The 20,554-nt window shown below is 48.1% G+C and overlaps 1 protein-coding gene across 5 annotated transcripts in view; it reads left to right on the forward strand.

Annotated features, from left to right (window-relative positions):
• The window catches only part of LOC147023593 (gephyrin-like), a 211,656-nt gene that overhangs the window by 29,334 nt on the left and 161,768 nt on the right, over positions 1 to 20,554 (forward strand). For all 5 annotated transcript variants that reach the window (XM_085889121.1, XM_085889125.1, XM_085889119.1 and 2 more), the window contains exon 2: positions 9,849 to 9,921. In XM_085889121.1, the coding sequence (XP_085745247.1) occupies positions 9,849 to 9,921 (73 nt within the window). The remainder of the gene's footprint in view (positions 1 to 9,848; positions 9,922 to 20,554) is intronic.

Here is a 20,554-nt window from a genome sequence, read left to right on the forward strand (position 1 = left end):
GGGGCGCAAGCAGCTGCCATGACGTCACGGAAAAAGAGCGCGGCTGTGAACTTCCGCGCTGGTGGTGCGCATTATTAAAAAAAAAAAGAGTTGAGAAAAGCAAGCCTCTCTTCGGGTGAACAGGATTCCCAGGCAAGGGGTGGAAGATCCCCTTGTTGGGGGCACAGGAAGTACTAGTTAGGGGGATGGGTTAGCGATAGTTAGACGGGCTTCATGGGGACATGGGTTGTTCCTCATGGAGCCTGTGGAATGGATTAGTTAGAGGGATTTCAGTTTAGATTTAGGAAATGGGAATTGTTGGATTTTTGGAGACACGGACAGACGGGAAATGTGTCGAGGGGACGAAGCTTAGCTGCGTAGAGTAAATGGAACGTGCATGAGTTTTAAGGGATGACGAGGGAGCACGCGTTAGGGGATTTAATTAGGAAGGATGGCAGTATAGAGTGTTGGTGTGAGTTGTGAAATTTTGTTGGTGTCGAGAGAAGGCACGAAACCTGTTTGGAGGGGTGCAAGAGTTCATGGACCGGCTGGGAGCGTGGTGTGGAAAGTTGAGTATTTGTTTAGTGGGAACCCCAGGCACCAGATTAGGCCAAGGGCCCAAGAGGGGCTGGGATAGTGTAGTGGGCACGGGCGACCCGTCGGAAACGGGACCCGTAGCGCCAGAATGCCATGGGGGCAGTGTAGTGGGCACGGGCGACCCTCAGAAAGGGACCCGGGGCATCAACACGCCACATGGGCATCAGACGGGGGCAATGCCAGAGAGGGCAACCCCCCTCATTGCAGGGAGCAGCTAGGCTCGGAGGCAGCCTGCGGGTCTGGGGGTGCCATGGTTAGAGTTTGGCAGAGGGGGAGTTCCTGCCAGTTGAGCCACGCTGCCCAGCCAGGAAATTGTGCGAGGGCACGTATGAAAATTTGAGGGCATGGCCCAAATTTATAATGGACACCAACACAGGCGACGGGAATCATGGTTTTTAAAACCGATAGTTTTAAAAGTGTGAGGCGTTTTTGGAAAGCCCCGGGGTAGTTTCAGGTTAACGAATGTAAGGTTAGATAGGAGATGTACCCCTTCGCACCATCCATCCCTTCACTTGTTGTAGGCCGCTGGACTCACCTTGGTAGATCGCTGAACTCTGAGGAGGCCATTCTGAGACTTCGTTGGGCCTCGAGACAGGACGCAAGCCTCTCCCTATTCCCCTCCAAAAATGGGAACGTAGGGGTTGGGAGTAGGCTAGGTGGACATGATAGGCTAGCCGGACAAAGACAATAAAGGGGGTTAGGGAGACAATTATAAAAGGGAAATAAAAATAAAGAGGGTTGTGTTGTGTTGTGTGCAAATTAAGGGAATGGGTATGGACAGAGACAGGCAAAGGCGATAGAGTGGGGGGAGACAGTAGGCTAGGTCCGAGCCCGCCTTCAGAGCGGCCGGCACCACCGCACTCCCTCCAGACCTGATGGAACCACACCAGCTGCCTGTTCTGCATGGGCTTACCTTGCCATGCCTCGTTGCCTGCCTCTGCCGTGACCCCATGCCTGCTAGCCCTTGTTTGCATTTGCCCCTGTGTCTATCCATCACCATGTGCACCAGGACCATCCAGTTTTGTGAGGACTGCCCTGCAGGCAGCCTGTGCATCCAGTCCATTTTTGTGTTTTGCGACCATCTCCATCCATTCCCCTGCACCAAAGACTTTGCTATGACTTTTGCCTTTCCCCTTTCACAGATCACAAGTCCTGGGCCATTGTTAGTGTGATGTAATAGATAAGTTAAGATTGTAAATACGTGGAACCCCACCTGCATGTTTGTTTTAGCGCCGGCAATTTTAGTTAAGTTGTCCGAATGAGTCTGTGAGAGTTTGTTTAGTTAGTTATGCAGCGCATTAGGTTATTTATTTTTGGGACACGTATAAAGAAATGTCACACTCAGGGATCGAAAGGTAGAACGTACTCCCACGTACGCGCACGAAGGGGAAAACTGGTCTGGTCACATGCTGGTCACACAAAAATTTGACGACTCGGGACGAGTCTGTAAAAAGGGGAGGGGGTAGTGTTACGAATTTGGAATTCAATTGCACACAACATACAGGTTCCCTTAGTCAGCGATGTCGATAAGTGCATGTTCCCTAGATAGCTCACCTTCCATTGTTTAAATGTTTTGAAACTGATTAGATGCGCTGCGGATCGATTTAATAGTTCGGGAGCGAACAATGGAGACGTCCCTCCCCCTCTTCTGCGAAGAGGAAGAAGAACCCTGCCATCCCGTGACGTCAACAACTCCCTCCCACCCGTGGTTGAGCAGGGGGGGGGAGGGGGGTGGATCACGAGGGCATGAGTCACGCCGGGTGCAGGGGAGGGGGTGGGAAGGATAAAGGGGAGATCCTTTCTTTGTTCGTGTGGGAGTTCCGTGGTAGGACTGAGTTCGTGGGAGTCCCGTGGTAGGGCTGAGTTCATGGGAGTCCCGTGGTAGGGCTGAGTGCGTGGGAGTCCCGTGGTAGGGCTGAGTTCGTGGGAGTCCCGTGGCAGAGTTCGTGTGCTGAGTCCCGTGGGAGGAGTAAGCTTTTTTGCTTCGGAGAGAGCAGTCATTCAGCAGGCCATCGGGTCCTGCTTGGCTTGCTTGGCTTGAGGCCTTCGGAAGCTTTTTGCTTCGGCTGGCTCAGTGAGCTTCGGCTGCTGCTTTGTTTTGGAAGGAACTTGAGCCAGTTGTTCAGCTCGAGCTGCGAGTGGAGGCTTCTTCCTCTTCTTCCTCTTCTTCTTGGTTGGTGGAGTTTTTCATTCTCCATTTTGTTTCCCGGCTTGGTGCGACGCATCGGCCTCTTCTTGGAGTTGGATCCTCGGGGAAGCAACGATCGACAGGAAGGATCGGCGCCTCGTCTCACCGGCACGTGTTGAGAAGCGCGGGAGGATTCGCGGGAGCTCGGGAAGGATCGCAGCGATTGGATCCAGCTCGCTCATGCTGGAGCCCGGGTCCGGACAAGTTGAAGACCACACGAGGTGGAAAGGTTCGCGTCAAGCTCTGAGTTTCAGCTCACCTGTCCTCCGAGCTGGAGCTCATGATTAAAGGCCTCAGCCACCATTTCGTGTGTGTGTGTGTGTGTGTGTGTGTGTGTGTGTACGTGCGTGCGTGCGTGCGTGCGTGCGTGCGTGCGTGCGTGCGCGCGCGTACGTGTGTCAGTGGGCCCATCTAATAAGTAGGAACTGCTGTTAAGTGTAAATGACTGTACATAATAAGTAGACGGTTGTCGTGCTTTTGTTGCTTGTATAATTGCATACGTGTTTTGCCTGATTTAATTGCATCCTTGTTTCATTATAATAAATGTCCTTGTGTGAATGTAAACCTGCTCGTTGTGTCCATTCCCTCATTGACTGAACATTTCCTGTGTTGGGAGTAAGAAAGCCGTTGGTTTGCCGTAATAGGGGGAGATTTGGACCGACGGTTCTCTGCGATTACGCTGCTCAGAATCGCGCACGGACAAGCTCGCCTCGGCGGTTTGTTCCGTACGATTTCCGTCGAGGGTGGAATACCCCGGTAGTTGGATCACGTGGGTATTTAGGAAATTGAAGATTGGCAATCGATCCTACCCCACGTGATCTGCCGATTGGCGTATTTCGGTTCTTGTACAAGGACCCGTCGCTCGGAGTTATCCGGGCGGCGATCTATATTCCGGGCGATCGGTCGGGCCGACTCGACTTGCAGCTCCGTTCAGAGCGATCTGTTGGCGGCTGACCCCTGGCCCGTAACAATATATTTTTACGGTGCCGGGGGGGGGGGGTCGTCCGCGAGCTGACCGCTCTGACAGTGCCGCAAGTCGAGTCGGCCCGACCGATCGCCCAGAATATAGATCATCACCCGGATAAGTCCGAAGCCGACGGGTCCTTGTGCAAGAACCGTGAAGGGCCAATGTTTCTACCACGTGGTACAGGGTTATTTGCCAATTCTTCAAAATACCAAGAGACCACGTGGCGCGCTACCGAACCTCCACACCCTCGACGGAACTCGTACGAAACAAGCCTGTCCCGTGAGTGATTCCGGCGGCTTAATCGCTGAGAACCGTCGATCCAAATGTCCCCTTACGGTGGCCCAATGGCCTTCTAATTCCTAACACACGACATGCTCAGTCAATGAAAGAAATGGACGCGACGAGCTGAAAACATTTAACAATTTGGGTTTATTTATACAGTAATCGGGGAACTAGGGAAGCACGCAAGAGGCAGGGTTAAATCAACAATATGAAATTTAATGCAAATAAATACAGCACAGGAACTTAACAGTTCTCTACATGTTAGACGGGCCCACGGACACATGTACGCACACACACCCAAGAAATGGTGGCTGATTCCTTTAATAAGGACTTCAGCTCGGAGGGACAGATGAGCTGAAACCCAGAACCTATCTCGAACCTCTCCACCTCGTGTGGTCTTCAAGCTGTTCGGACCCGGGCTCCAGCGAGGGCGAGCTGGATCCAATCACCGTGAGCCGCGATCCTTCCCGAGCTCCAGTGGATCTCCTTGCGCTCTGGACCACGTGCTGGTGAGACGAAACACCTAGCCTTCCCGAAGATGCGTCGCTTTCCAAGTAGAGCCAGCCGAACCAAGATGAGGCCACAAAGCAGAACAACTCAGAACCAGCACGACCCTTTGAACCACTGACTGCACAGCCAACTCGAAGAAGCACCAGCAGAACAACAACCTCGAACCAACTCAATCACCCTTGAACCAGGCCGACACTCCTCGACCACCAGGCCGAAGAAAAATCACACAACCCGAATCAACTCCTCCGATGAACAACTCTCCGACGAACCCACGACAACCAACCAGCCACAGCCCCCGAACAACCCCCTCTTCCGATGAACAACCACCTGAACCAAGCAGAGGGTCCCTTTCTTATCCCTATCAGCCCCCTCCCTCTCTCCTGGCGTGACTCATGCCCTCGTGCGCCGCCCCCCCCCCCCCGCCAACCGCGGGTGGGAGGGTTGTTTACGTCCTTGAATCATGGGAGGGTTCTTCTTCTTCTTTGCAGAGGAGGGGGAGGGTCGTTCTTCTTTATGTTCTGATCGAACGCTAACTATTAAAATGAATCGTGCATTTAATCGATTTTTACCCATTAAACAATGGAAGGCGAGCTATCTATAGAACATGTGCTTAACGAGATAACTGAGCTGAAGGACCTGAATGATGAGTGCAATAATGGTTTCCTGATTTCCAGATTCGCAACTATATATATATATATATATATATATATATATATATATATATATATATATATATATACATATATATATACATATATATATATATATATACATATATATATATATATATATATATATATATACATATATATATATATTACATATATATATATTTATAAAATTACATATATATATATATATATATATATATATATATATATATATATATATATATATATATATATATATATATATATATATATACTAGTAAAGGTGCCCGTCTTCGACGGGCGTCACTGGCAACATAAGGTAAAAGACAGATAGCATGAATGTATTTTAAACAATGTATTATATTATTTTTATCCATTGATTATCATTCAGGTTTTCCCCTTTGACTGTCCCGCAGTAGCTCCACTTCGATGACATTACCACGTAGTTTAGTGACTACACAACGTGTACCATTCGTGAGTTCCGGAGGATCCATAGAGTGCATTAAAATTACAGGGCACCCTTCTTTAAAGTGATCCAAAAGGCCGGATCAGTTTCGTATACATATTCATATCTTGTAGATTTTAGCTGGCCGGATCAGTTTTGTCTACATATTCGTATGTTGTAGAATTTAGCTGATTCTGAAACTGTTAACAGCATGTCGATCGGATGGTTCTGTGATTTTCTACGGCAGTAAACAGAAGTACGACTTAAGCCTGTACGCCACTATGCGGAGACCCGAGATTTTTATGTGCACGTGCTCAATCCCACCCCCACCCGGAAAAGACCCAAGTACACTGTCAGTACTCACCTCCACACTAAAACGATGATCATGATTTTGGGTTTAACCGTAACTGACCGGGCGATACTTTGTTGGCAGTTGGTCCGGCTGGGCAGCGGGTATCAGTCGATGAAAATTTCAAAACAGCAACCATGTATAAAAAAAGCAAAGAAATACTTTGTACTTAGTCAGAAAGTCATGGTTTTGTGAAGAAACTACGGCACATGGAAAGTGCAAATTCGTCAGGTATGAACTCAACTGTTTTCTCCCCAAATGGAGCGTGATTCTATGAGCCGAACTCTTCTTAGTGGTCCTCTAAAAAATGGGAAACATTTTTATTTCTTTTTTTTGTGCAATAATTCCTCCCATTTTGCAAATGGAGAACATGAACTGTTTAACTACCATAATCATCAAAACGAATTTTGAGGGGCCTCTTAAGGAAGACAATAATATCATTACTATATATGTCAAAGCTTGTTTCATTTCATGCAGTAACAAAAATCCGATGGTGGAACAAAAAAAGGGGCGTGCCGAAATATTAATATATATAATTATATATATATATATATATATATATATATATATATATATATATATATATATATATATATATATATATATATATATACTAATAAAAGTGTGTGTGTGGCTGTCCTCCATAACTCCAAAACTATAAAACCTAGCATCCTGAAACTGCATGCATACAAAGAAAACTCCAAGGAAGTGCAAGAGTGAAAATTGGGTGTTTGGGCTAATTAAAACACCCCCTTTGCAGGTAATTTAGGGGTTGCTCATCACAATTAACCAAAATAAGCCTTGCCAATATGGCGGCACACCATCTTTGTCTGTCCTCTGTGGTTGCTGGATGATCCTGTCGCAGCTATTTTATTGAGGCCTTGCAAAGGAGGAGCCAAGAAGCAGATCAAAATGCTCTGTATGAATTTCCCAGTGCTCCCATTGGTGCGCAGACTCCTCCCCCAGAAGTAGCCCCGCTACGTGAGGCTCCGAAGCTGAAAATGACCTCATTCTCCCACGAACTCGGTCATGCGATGGAGCCTCGAGATTAACATGAGGTGCATATTTTTTGGGGAGTGCTCCCTGGCCATGAACGTGTGCTGGGCATCAAATGAGAGTTGCTATTGAGCAGAGTGTCACGGCTACTCGGATGACATTGAACGGACCCCAGCACATACTTGCGCTCCGAGTTACATGCTAATCTGTTCCGACTTCAAGCATCTGTCATGGTGGGTAACGTCCATTGTTCCCTGACATCCCTAAAGGACAGTGCCGGCCGTGTGTGGTGGTGAGAGGGTTGAAGCGTTTGGTGTGTTTGAAGCATTTGTGGTGAGAAGGTTGAAGTGTTTGGAGTGGTTTAAGCGGTTGTGATAAGGAGGGCAGGCCAGCTTCGTGGACTGAGAAGGGGGCAGGAGAGCCAGCAGGGGGGGGGGGGCAACGGAAGGGGTGTGGTGAATGGTTTAAAATGGTGAGTTGAGGTGATGCCAGTTTGGGTTTATATAAAACTAGAAAGTGTCCGCCCGTCCCGTCCCCGCAAAACCTGTCCGCATCCGCTTTGGGGAAAAAAAAACCCATAATAACTAGGTGGTGTAAGGAGCAAGGAGGGTGACATTGTTAATGGGATATTCATCACAGCCTTTTTAGATGCTGAATTGTGAATGATATAAAATAACACACTAAGAGGAAGATCAAAATAAAAATGCAAAATGCAAAGCCATTTCTATTCGGACGTTGTCTTCTTCAGATGTATTCAGGGTCGGACACATGTGGAAATTGAAACAGAGTTCCAATCAACCAATCAATTAGTCGGTGTTTGTGATTGGCTACAAAGTGTTACTTATTCACATTTCTCTTCTTATGCAATGCCAGGTAAAACTGTTTGTAAATTATAAAGATGCCTTTATCTATCTGGAGGGCAATTTCATTCTGAGCAGACAAACCTAAGTTCAGTTATGGTGAGAAGTGTTAAAATGTCTGAAATTAGGTCATGACCTTAAAAATTAGGTCATTGTCCAAAAAATGTCAACTCAGCATACTTTCTATTCACATTATTCATGCAAAATTTCATTCCGAAAGTCCCAGCCAGCTCGGACAGCTCGGAAATTTCGGAAATGGGGAGTGCAAGAAAAAAATAATTCTAAATGGTGGTTTATTCGTCCTCCTAAGGATCTTAAAAACTCTGTGGTACCATTAAAAATTGGGGCCATTAATTAAATAACAAACCCCATGACAGCAATCAGCCTTCCCCTATCCGAGAGGTGGGAGACTTTGTTATCTGTTCAAGTTGATTATACACCTGGACAGAGGAAGAGAGAGAGCACAGGACACTCGCAAGCTGCTCAGACACATCAGCAGAAGCAACATCAAAAGGAAAGAATATGCCTGCGATTATATCAGAAATAGAAATGGACCGCTAAATTGAGTTCAAACCCCATTTTGTCTGGAAATAATGTTGTAGGATCTATGACTCACTGTCGTGTTGCTGTAATGCTCTTCTACTCGAGGGAGAGGTACAGCGTGGTCAATTGGGTGTCGATACTACATTTTCACTCCGCTGTTGTTATGCCACCTACGTTGGTTTGCGACCTACAAAGTCAGTGCCTGATGTCTTGAAAGATATTCTTGTTGAAGATGATCCAAAATTCAGACAAAACATTGGAAGTTACAAATGTGCTCTTGAATTTTCTTCATTTGGAGTAAAATGCTCGTGGTGTTTTCAAGTTTCCCAGTCGAGGCCCTTCCTGTACAGACTAATTGACAACTGTTCCCGACAAGTGTCTAGACCCCATCATGTAGCCAACATTGCTCACAACAAAGACTATGTGCTTGAACAATCGATTCAAAAGAAGCAATGCAATGAACAGAGTGCCTTTTCTCTTCTTCAACAGCTAATTAATTGCCACAATCCATAAGTTCAGCATTATATACATGTCCCAGTAATAGTAGAACATAATCCATCAGAGGATATTTATTCATTTTGTGTCCTGATCGCCGTCACTTTAATTTGCAAACTCGCAATTGCAAAGCTATTGCTGTAACTGCGGTAATCGGCCACATCATTTTGACACCTGGAATGTTATTCCGTATCAATCGTCAGTAGAACGTGCATTTCAAAGCTCTTGGCTCCATCCCGTCTATGACTCAACTGCCTATCCGCTGTTTTTCATGGGTGGTGAAAATGGATATTACTTTGAGGGTGTTAAAGACAGGGCACCTCGGGAGAAAAGAAGCTCACTACTGGAAAACATTTTGGGGATCACTTCCCGCCGCATGATGGTGGGTGGCTTCAGTGTACATCATATGAGGTCATCTGTTTTAACAGTGTTTGGTTGACATTTGCAAAACAAAACACGTGTGAAGCTTAATGGCATAAAATATAGCTCGGCACACTTTATAACTGGGCTGTGTCCAGGTTGCTGATGCCGTTTCTTCCCGCCAACAATATTGTTGCGTGTGTGGGGTACAGAGTTGTGATTAAAATGAAATGCCTTAGCATGATCCGTGTGCTCACATAGGAGAGATCATTTTGACAGGTATGAAGTACTTCGTGTTTAGGTACTTTGATTGCTAGGTTGGGCCAGATCAGATCTGTGACTTGCTACAGGTACCATGTAAACCTGTACTAACCTGTTTCATGGTTGGGTTGTCGGTGATTTCTAGTTTTGAAAATCCAACAATGAGGCATCTGCAATGTGAAGTTGATCATTTATCCCTGAATTTTCATATTTCACTGAACCTTATTTCATGAATCCAAAATGTAATTCACAATCTTCTAAATGTCATGACGAAGTAATTTTAAATGGCATCCTACATTTTTGCATTTGTTGACGGCACGATGGTAGTTATTTATTAATTTTGATGTTTCATCTCTTTATATGCAGTGAGTGACAGCTGTGCAAAGCAGCTCGCGGATGATGCAAGCGGCAAACACCTGAAGGAAATGGTGCTCTCACTGTGAGTGTTCTGTCTCTCAGTATGCACCAAACACCACCCTCACGTTAACCCCCAAACTAACCCTACCCCCCCCCTCCAAAAAAAAAAAAATTCTGATTTCTGAGGAGCTGTGGGACATAATTGTGGAGCACACATCTAATGCCTTCATGCCTTTCTGGCTTCATGCATCCCTTCTTGATGGAATAAATCGATTCAAGTGAGAAATAGGGTCAGTAGGATAGGTCAGTTGGTAATGTCTCTCACTTCTGTGATCTCTGGTGTTGGGCTCAATCCCCAGTTGAGTTTAATGTAACTAAAGCTTTTCAGTTGCACTGCCAACAGAGAAAGTTGTAAAACAGAACACACTGGTCTTTGAAGGGTTCATCAATACAACTATCCCATCTGCTTGTACTTACTTGCAGAAGTGAAATTTATCATCGGGTTGTTTAAAAGGTGAATAGAGTTTGGTTTGATATTTTAATGAAATTCTCTGCACTTCTTTTGCTGCCATTGTGAAAGTAAGTGGTCATAGAAGATTCCACGATGTACGACACTAACAATGGGGGTTATGTATGGAAGAACATTCAGAACACTGTCTCAGCTAAACTGTCTGTGCTTTCTCCTTTGTGAGATAAGGTGGAGGAGCTTCAGGGCAGCTCCATGCCCCATTATTAATGTGGAAAATTTCAAAGCAAATGTCGTTATGTTATCTGTTTATGTTGTACTAGCAGAGTACCCTACGGCCGATCTTGTTCCAAGCATGCAACACATTCTTCTGACGCATGCCTGGACTTGGGTGGTGTATAGGTAACTGGCAGCTCTGTATCGGCAAAAACAAACAAACTGGGGTTACGTGCATGAAGCCAAAACATACCTATTGCTTATAATTCAAAACACCTCACTACAATGGAAAATGTGGGGACAGGAAAACTGTACCATAAATGAAGGAAACTTGTAATATCCTCCCCCACCTGGAGGTGGCGCGACGTGATGCATTTACATCGAAAATTTGTGCCCTGCCCTCTGCCCCCCCCTCCCCTCCAAAACCATCAGCAAAGATAAAAACACCCCTACACATTAATTGGGGTCATGCTGATCCTACATAGCAAGTCTGGATGTAATCAGCTCAGAACTGTAAGAGTAGCGCGATGAACAAACACACAAACACCAGTTAGTGAATTGTGGTAAGGATTGAAACCACATCTAGACATTGGCATGACTGTCCGACAGGATGGCGCAGAAGTGGTGACTCGTGTCTAAGCTATCTTGTCTGTATTCAATTCCTAACCCGACCATAAACTGTTGGATTTGTGCTTTGCATGCTGGGTGGTTCCATCATTGAGTGCACCATCCCTCAAATATACCAACTTGGAATAACACTTCCAATTACATCACCACCACAGCATTGCATCAACAGAACAACAATAAAATATTCAATGAACCACACCTTATCATCCATCCATTCAAACAAGACTTTTTATTATTTTTTATATATTTTTTTGTATTCCTTGTCGAGGCTCGTATGAGAGCGAACACAAAACGCACAGCAAGGGGGGCATGAGACAAGAGGGGCAGGAGTGGGAAGGACAAAACGGTGGGGAACAGAGACATTGGAAGATCTGTGGAAGGGAGAGGGATGGGGCGGGGAACATAGGGAATTCAAGATGGATATCACAGGGACTTTCAGGAAGGAAAGCAGGCAGGGAATTTGAAGGAGGTGGGCTTGGGTGGATTAACGGGGGTAGAAAAGATCGAGGATTTGGATGGGGGGTGGTGGATAAGAGGTGGTGGTGAACAGCTCTTTTGAAGGCCTGGAGGGAAGAATGGGATGAATAGAGTGAGGGAGTTTATTCCAAAGGTGGGGAAAAAGAGGAATGAAAGAATGAAGGTTAGCAGTGATTCGTGATTTTGGTAGTTTTACCAGAAGGGGGTTGTTGGCGGGCCTTGAGCGTCCTGTGGAAATGTGGTGGGGACAAATCGGAGAGAGAGAGGGAGAGGGGGAGGGAGAGGGAGAGGGAGAGGGAGAGGGAGAGGGAGAGGGGGAGGGGGAGGGGGAGAGAGGAGATAGTAGAAGACAGACCACCGACCTGCCTGCGGGTGAGAGAGTGAGAGGCCCAAAGACTCAGCCTCATCGCGGGAGATGACAATGATCCGAAATTCCTTGGTTTCCACAGCGTGAAGCCCAGAAAGGTGGAAGGCAGGAGCACCAGCCCAGAGGGGAGAGCAGTACTCCATCAGGCTGTGGACGAAAGTTTTGTAAGTGGTCAGGAGCTCGGGTGGACCGAGGAAGGACTTTGCACGACGGAGGATTCCCAGTCGGTGACTGGCTTTGGAGGTGAGGTTTGAAATGTGGCTTTCCCAGGAAAGGTCATGGCAGATAGTGAGGCCCAGAAGCTTGACAGAAAGGACTTCTTCCAGAGGATTGTTGAGAAAGTGGATGGGGGGTTTTCTAAACGGCCCTTTCGGGGAGACATAGTGAGAGTGTGAGATTTGTCCAGATTGAAAGACATGTTCCACGTGTTGGACCAGTTTGTGATTTTACCCAGATCTGCAGTGAGCGAAGAAGCTGCTGCATGCCGGTCTGAGTGTTGACAGATGGTACGGCAGAGGGTGGAGTCATCAGCAAAGAGATAAAGAGGATTTTCCAGAGAGTCGGAGAGATCATTGATGAAAACCAGAAAAAGAACAGGGCCCAGAACGCTACCTTGAGCAACTCCAGCCTGGACAGGAAGAGGGGATGAAAACTCCATTTAGGGCCACACGTTGACTGCAACAGGAGAGGAAGTCTGTGAGCCATGAGTGGAGATGGCCTTGGATACCATAGGAAAAGAGTTTGGTTAGCAGGGCAGGGTGCCAGACCGTGTCAAAAGCACGCGATATGTCTCGGGATATGGCTCTGATTTCATGTCCGGCATTGAGGACCTCCATACATTGTTGGGAGAGCAGAAGCAACATATCCAGGGTAGAGTGACCTGGTCTGAAACCAAATTGACGATCGGAAATCAGGCCATTGGAGAAGAGGAAGGATTTAATGTCTGAAGCGATGATGGATTCCATAACCTTGTTGATTATTGGGAGAAGGCTGTTTGGTCTGTAGTTGCAGGGATCTGTTTTGGCACCTTTTTATGCAGGTCAGTAATTTTTGCTGATTTCCAAGCAGATGGCAGATGACCTTGAGCAAATGAGAGGGTGAATAGAACAGAGGGTGAGCAAGAGCAGAGGAGCAGGTTTTTAGGACACGTGGGCTGATGCCGTCTGGACCGGTTGCAGAATCTGAGTCGAGGTTTGACAGCAAGCTCTCCACCTTGTTAGGAGAAAAGGACACAGAGTCCAGGGACAGTTGGGTGCGACTGGGTAAGGTGGGTAGAGAAAGCAATGTGATTCGGACACAATATTTCGATGCAAACACTGAGTTTAGGCATTCAGCCTTTTCACGTGTGAAAAATACTGGGCAGACAAATTTGGTGCCCCTTCAGAGTAATACTGGACAGACTCCATTCTGGTTACCACCTGTACTTAAAACATATCCAACTCACGACCGGCTCTGCCCCTGCCGTCGCCTTGACTTCGACCCCATACCCTATCTAATCACAACCTACCCTCGACTCACACCATATCGACAACTCTTTAACATCTATTATCTTCACGCTCTGTGGAGAAATCCATTTGGAGTGGCTGGCTTTCTTGGGGTCATGGGTTTCCAGTGAGTACACCAGGGTCTATACTTGATGATGATGATGATGATGATGACCACCAAGCTAATATCAAAAGTCAGTTGCTGTCTAGGTATTCTCTGTGGAGCGAAGGCATTCCTGAGATGCACTGAGCTCATTATGGTATACAAGGTTTTCATACAGAGCTCCATGAAGTATTGTTACGGATTTGGAAGTTTACTCCACTCAACATACAGGTGCTATAGATCAGTTATATCGGTAAGTACATGTTGCCAGTTAGGGTCCCAGTTAGGGTCCCGTCTCTCGTCTAATGGGTAATTAAATGTTCCTGCGCTGTGGAGTTATTTTAATAGTCAGGTTTTCTTTTCGTTTATTTTTACACCAACCTTAACGCCAGCGTCATCTTCCCCTCGCTCTGCTCGATGCCATTGTCTACGTGTGTTCGATCACGTACGGGGGCGGAGATTTCCTTCACCTCAGATCGAGACTCCGCGCAGAAGGGCAGGGGCGGGCCCCCTTGTCCAAACAGGAACCTCATCACCTCAGATCGAGACTCCGCCCAGAAGGGCAGTGGCGTGCTCCTTGTCCAACCAGGAAGCTCAGCACCTCAGGCTGGCTCCGCCAAAGCCAGATGGAGTGTTCGGCCCCGGCCAATCAGATCCCGCGACAGGAAGAAAGGGCTCCGCGTGACGTCACCACGCCCGCGGGCCAATCAGGGAGCTTGCCGCTCGTTTTGGCCAGTGACAGAGACAAAGAGCGATTTGCACGCCAAAACCCAGCCAATGAGAGAGGGAGGGTCACGAGGAGGCGCCCACCCCTCGAAAGAGGGGGATGGGGGTATAATTATAGGTGCGTTCTGGTTCTGGCAAGAAGTGCGCGCACGGGTTCTGGTTCTGGCAAGAAGTGCACGCACGGGTTCGGAGAGTTCTGGCAATAAGTGAGCATCTGCGCGCAAGGTGGTTGAGTGCGAAAGCATCTGTGCACGGAGTGGTCGGTGCAAGGAGTGTCCCGCTTACAGGGGAATTCGCGCATTACGTTCATCCAAGCCCATCCCTCGGAGCACTGCAGTTCGAGCAGAGAGTGGTAGGCTCTTGACAGAGGAGTCTGAAGTGAAGGCCCGCTGGGCCGGTTACTTTGAGCAGTTGTACCAGGCTGATCCCCCAGCTGGCGAGTTGGACGTCAAGGGTGTTACAATCCCTGTTGCTGACCCTCAAATCAAATGTGGTCCACCTTCGCTTGTGGAAACACGGGCTGCGGTGAACCAGTTGAAACGGGGCAAAGCTCCAGGGATCTGTGGCATCCATGCTGAACTTCTCAAGGCTGGTGGAAATGCTGCACTCGTGTCGTTGCATGCAGTTTTGTGCTCTGCCTGGAACACAGGCATCATCCCAACTGACTGGAAGAGGGGCCTTGTTGTCCCTCTCTGGAAAGGGAAGGGTGATCGCCAAGACTGCAACAACTACCGAGGGGTGACGCTGCTCTCAGTGCCGGGCAAGGTCTTTGCTCGGATAATTCTTGATAGGGTTCGCCACCATCTGCTTGAGCACCAGCGTCCAGAGCAGTCAGGCTTTACACCAAAGAGGTCAACGATTGACCGTATCCTTGCACTTCGTGTCCTCACCGAACGCAGACGAGAGTTTCGGCAGGGGCTGCTTGCAGCCTATGTTGATCTCTGTAAAGCGTTCGATTCAGTGAATCGGGATGCCCTCTGGAGGATTCTTGGTCTTCGTGGGGTGCCACCAAAACTGATCGATCTGATGTCTGAACTCTACTCTGGTACTGAGAGTGCTGTGAAGTGTGGTGGTACCATCTCTGACTTATTTCCAGTTCTTACTGGAGTTCGTCAGGGATATGTACTTGCCCCCACACTTTTAAGCACTTGTATGGACTGGATTTTAGGGAGGATGTCTGAGAGATCAAGTTGCGGTGCATCGTTTGGCAATGTCAAGATCTCGGACCTTGATTTTGCAGATGATGCAGTCATCTTTGCGGAGACTTTAGACATCCTCTTGGGGGCCCTCGAGGTGCTGAATGAGGAGTCGGAGCCGTTGGGATTACGGGTTTCTTGGGTCAAAACGAAGATCCAGGCTTTCGGTGACATCTTGGATGCTGCTGTCCTGTCTGTGTCTGTTTGTGGTGAGGATGTTGAGGTCGTGGAGAGATTCACTTACCTTGGCAGTGATATTCATGTCTCTGCTGGCTGCGAGTCAGAGGTCAATAGACGTCTGGGTCGGGCCTGGGGAGTCATGGATTCACTGGATCATGGGGTGTGGCGCTGCCGGTACCTGTGCGGGAGGACGAAAGTCCGAGTCTTCAGGTCCTTGGTATTTCCAGTCTTGCTCTATGGGTGCGAGACTTGGATTCTGACCAAGGATCTGAGACGGAGACTTAATTCCTTTGGTACCAGGTCTCTTCGGAGAATCCTTGGCTATCGCTGGTCGGATTTTGTGTCCAACGAGCGGTTGCTGAGAGAGACTCGGATGAGATTTGTTACCTGCATAGTCCGTGAGCGTCAGTTGCGGCTGTATGGACATGTGGCTCGTTTTCCTGACGCTGATCCTGCTCACCAGATTCTCTCAGCGAGGGAGTCTCATGAGTGGAGGAGGCCAGTGGGCCGACCACGTGCCTCATGGTTGCAGCAGGTTGACCATCATCTCAAGGAGATGGGGATGGGCCTGGCATCTGCCTGGGGGATGACCAGACGGAGGCCCCTGGAGTACCGGCAGAAAGTGGACGCAGCGACGCGCTGTTCTGGCACATGCTCCCATACCTGACCTGACCTGACCTGACAACCCCCCTTGTTCATCGGGAGCAGCTCGGCTCAGAGACAGCCTCAGGGCTCGGGGGTGCCATAGTTAGAGTTTGGCTGAGGGGGCATCCCTGCCAAGTGAGCCACGCTGCCCAGCCACGAAATTGTGCCTTGGCACGAGTGAAAATTTGAGGGCTTGGCCAAAATTTATAATGGACACCAACACAGGCGACGGGAATCATGGTTGTAAGAACCTATAGTTTAAGTGACAGGCGTTTTGGAAAGCCCCGGGGTAGTTTAAAGTTAATAAAAAGTAGGATAGTTAGGAGATGTACCCCTTCGCACCATCCATCCCTTCGCTCTCCCTAGGCCGCTGGACCCACCTTGGGTTAGATTGCTGAAATCTGAGGAGGCCAATCTGAGGCTTCGTTAGGCCTCGAGACAGGGCGCTAGCCTCTCCCTATTCCCCTCCAAAAATGGGAATGTCGCAGTTGAGAGTAGGTTAGGTTGACAAGATAGGTTAGCCGGACAAGGACAATAAAAGGGGTTAGGGAGACGTAATTATAAGAAGAAAAAAAAAGGAAATAAATAAAAGGGGCTAAATTTGGTTGTTTTGTTGTGTTGCATATTAAGGGAGTGGGTATGGACAGAGACAGGCAAAGGCGATAGGTTGGGGGGAGACAGTAGGGTAGGTCCGAGGCGCTTTCGGAGTGGCCGGCACCACCGCACTCCCTCCAGCCCCACACGGAACGAGACCAGAGGCCGGCCAGCTTCACCTGCCGGCCTGTTGTGCGGTATCGCCTGTTCCACATTTGCCTTGCCATGCCTTGTTCGCCTGCCTCTGCCATAACCCCATGCCTGCTAGCCCTTATTTGCATTACCCCTGTGTCATCATCCTCAACCATGTGCGCCAGGATCATCCAGTGTTTGCAAGGACTGCCCTGCAGGCAGCCACATCACGGGGACTGCATTGAGCAGCCCATGCATCATTCTTGCGTCCATTTTTTTTCTTGTGTTTTGCTTCCACCCATTCATTTCCATGAGCCAGAGACTGCATTGGGCAGCCGGCTTACCTCCCTGTTCTGACACAAGGGAGCCAGAGACTGCATTGGGCAGCCTGGCGACCTCTTCAAATGGCCTGTGGAATGGCATATGGCATGCCATGTTAGGGTGAGTTGCCTCCAGCAGCTTGGGATAGGAAAGCAAGAAAGAAGACTGAAGGGGGACCTTTTGAGCAGGCCCTGAGGATGACTGACCTTCAGCTGCGGAGCACTCACCCACACACAAACTGTTGACTAACTTTGCAATGCCTTCTTTCCCACAGATGACAGGTCCTGGGCCATGGTTAGTGTAAAATATTAGTTAAGGTAAAGAATGTAAATAAGTTCTTAACCCACCTGCATGTTTGTCGTAGCGCCGGCAATTTTAGTTAAGTTGTCCGTATGAGTCTGTTAGTTAGTTACGCAGCGCATTAGGTTATTTATTTTTGGGACATGAATGAAAAAATGTTGCACTCAGGAATCCGAAGGTAAAATGTACTTGGGGAAAACTTACACATGCTGGTCACACAAAAATTTGACGACTCGAGACGAGTCTGTAAACAGGGGAGGGGGAAGTGTTACGGATTTGGAAGTTTACTGCACTCAAAATACAGGTCCTATAGATCAGTTATATCGGTAAGTACGTGTTGCCAGTTCGGGTCCCGTTCCAAGTCTAATGGGTGATTAAATGTTCCTGCGCTGTGGAGTTATTTTAATAGTCACGTTTTCTTTTCGTTTATTTTTACACCACCATCAACGCCGGCGTCATCTTCCACTCGCTCTGCTCGACGCCATTGTCTACGTGTGTTCGATCACGTACGGGGGACAGAGATGTCCTTCACCTCAGATCGAGACTCCGTCTAGAACGGCAGGGTCGTGCTCCTTATCCAACCAGGAAGCTCAGCACCTCAGGCTGGCTCCGCCTTCGCCAGATAGTGTTCGGCCCCGGCCAATCAGATCCCGCGACAGGAAGAAAGGGCTCCGCGTGACGTCACCACGCCCCCGGGCCAATCAAGGAGCTCTTGCCGCCTGTTTTGGCCAGTGAGAGAGACGAAGAGCGATTTGCGTGCCAAAACCAGCCAATGAGAGAGGGAGGGTCGCGAGGAGTCGGCCCATCCCCCCCTCTGAAGAGGGGGGTATAATTATAGACGTGTTCTGGTTCTGGCAAGAAGTGCGTGCACGGGTTCTAGTTCTGGCAAGAAGTGCGTGCACGGGTTCTGGTTCTGGCAAGAAGTGCGCGCACGGGTTCTGGTTCTGGCAAGAAGTGCGCGCACGGGTTCGGAGAGTTCTGGCAAGAAGTGAGCATTTGCACGCAAGGTGGTTGAGAGTGAAAGCGTCTGCACACGGAGTGGCCGGTGCACGGAGTGTCTTCTCCTGTGAGCCTTCGCCCTGTCGGCTTCCGTTTGCCTGGAGCCCAGTCGTGAGGGCGTCTGGATCTTCTGGATCGTGCTGGGGGTCCAGTTCTGACCCGAGGACCTGGTCCTTGAAGACCGCACGAGGCGGACAGGTCTGAGACAGGCCTCAATAAAGACCATTTTGGTCCGATTATTTTGGGTGTGTGTGTATGTGTGTTTGTGGCACCAGTATAGTAAGTAATGAAGTGTTAAGTGCCGTGCTGTACAAACGTGCATTTCTTCTAATCGGTTTAACTGCTCTTGCGTGCTTCCCTCGTTCCTCAATTATGATTGTAAATAACATCCCCATTTGTGAAATGTATCCGCTCCTTCGTGTCCTTTCCTCCATTGGCTTAGCGTGCTGTGTGTTGGAAAATTAGCCAGGCTGTTGCCACTGTAACGGGAAATTTGGACTGATAGATCTCGGCGATAAACCGCTCGGGTCGCACACGGTTTGAGTACGCTAAGTGGCTCATTCCGTACGGGTGCCGTCGAGGGTGTGGAGACTCGGTAAATCACCATGTGGAAATCTAGGTATTTTGAAAATTGGTGAATAACCCTGTACCACGTGGCAGAAATATTGATGCTTCACGGTCCGATAAGGGACCCATACTTTTCCGGAGTTTTCCCGAAAAGGTACGATCTAAATTCCAGCCGATCGGTCGAGCCGACTCTACTGTTCCATCTGGTGGTCGTGCTCCCAGCCGATACCCGGCCCCGTAACAGTATGACTCCCCATACTGTGCTGGTGCTCCAGCTTCCCACCTTGAGGTAGATGAAAACAAGGCTTTCTACACCAGGGGTATCTCAAGGCAGTTGGCGGATACCCAAGGACTGTCACTCTTCCACCCGGTATAAGTTAGTGGAACCTCTATTTTACAGGGTATCTCAGAAATCTGGACCCATTCGTTTTAATTTTTTTATTTTACTTTGAATTTTCAGATGTTTGAATTTATTCCCATTACATGCACATAGTAATTCTTGCATGTACGTTTGATTCCCTGAACATTTCCTTACAAGAAAAGACATGTCAGCACATTCCTTCTGAATGTTTTCCTTCAGCTCTGATATACTGCTTGGTCTTGTGCATTAAACCATGGATTTCAGGTGTCCCCATAGGAAAAAAGTCTCGTGGTGTTAGACCTGGACCACGTGGGGGGCATTCTCCCAGACAATGGCGTCCTATCCACCTGAAAAGTATTGTTTAACCCAGCAGTTTTGGACAGTAGTGGCATAATGTGATGGTGCCCCATCCTGTTGAAACTCGACTCTGAATCTTCCTGAAGGCATACCATCCAAATAAGGAACCAAAACCTATTGTAACATTGCGAGGTAGCTAACACCAGAAACCTTCTCCTCGTAAATGTATGAGCCCAACAGAACATCAGCGTGATAATGCACATCACACCATAATTCTCGGATCATATTGAACACTAGCTTCAGCAGTCCCATTGGGATTCTCATCACTCCAACATCACCAATTATGACAGTTGACTGTCCCGGTCAAATGGAACGAGGCTTCATCCCTTTAGATGATGTCAGATGATCATGTTGTTTTCACATAAAGTCTATGCATTACCCACTCACAAAATTCCATAGTCGGTCGTCATCTTCTCCATGAAGAGCTTGAACAGAGATGACCTGATATGAGTTGTCTATTTATTTGTCTTTAAAATTCTTGCAACGGAAGACCGGCTAACTCCCTCTTATTGACTAATTTTTCTAAATGATTGTTTTTTGGGCATCTTGCAACCACTGCAAGAACATTTTCAGAATTGGTTCCATCTGTGGAGGAGC

This window comes from Eptatretus burgeri, chromosome 7 (assembly GCF_056783735.1).
Source record: "Eptatretus burgeri isolate ZD-2024b chromosome 7, Ebu_testis_v1, whole genome shotgun sequence".
Taxonomy (NCBI): Eukaryota; Metazoa; Chordata; class Myxini; order Myxiniformes; family Myxinidae; genus Eptatretus; species Eptatretus burgeri.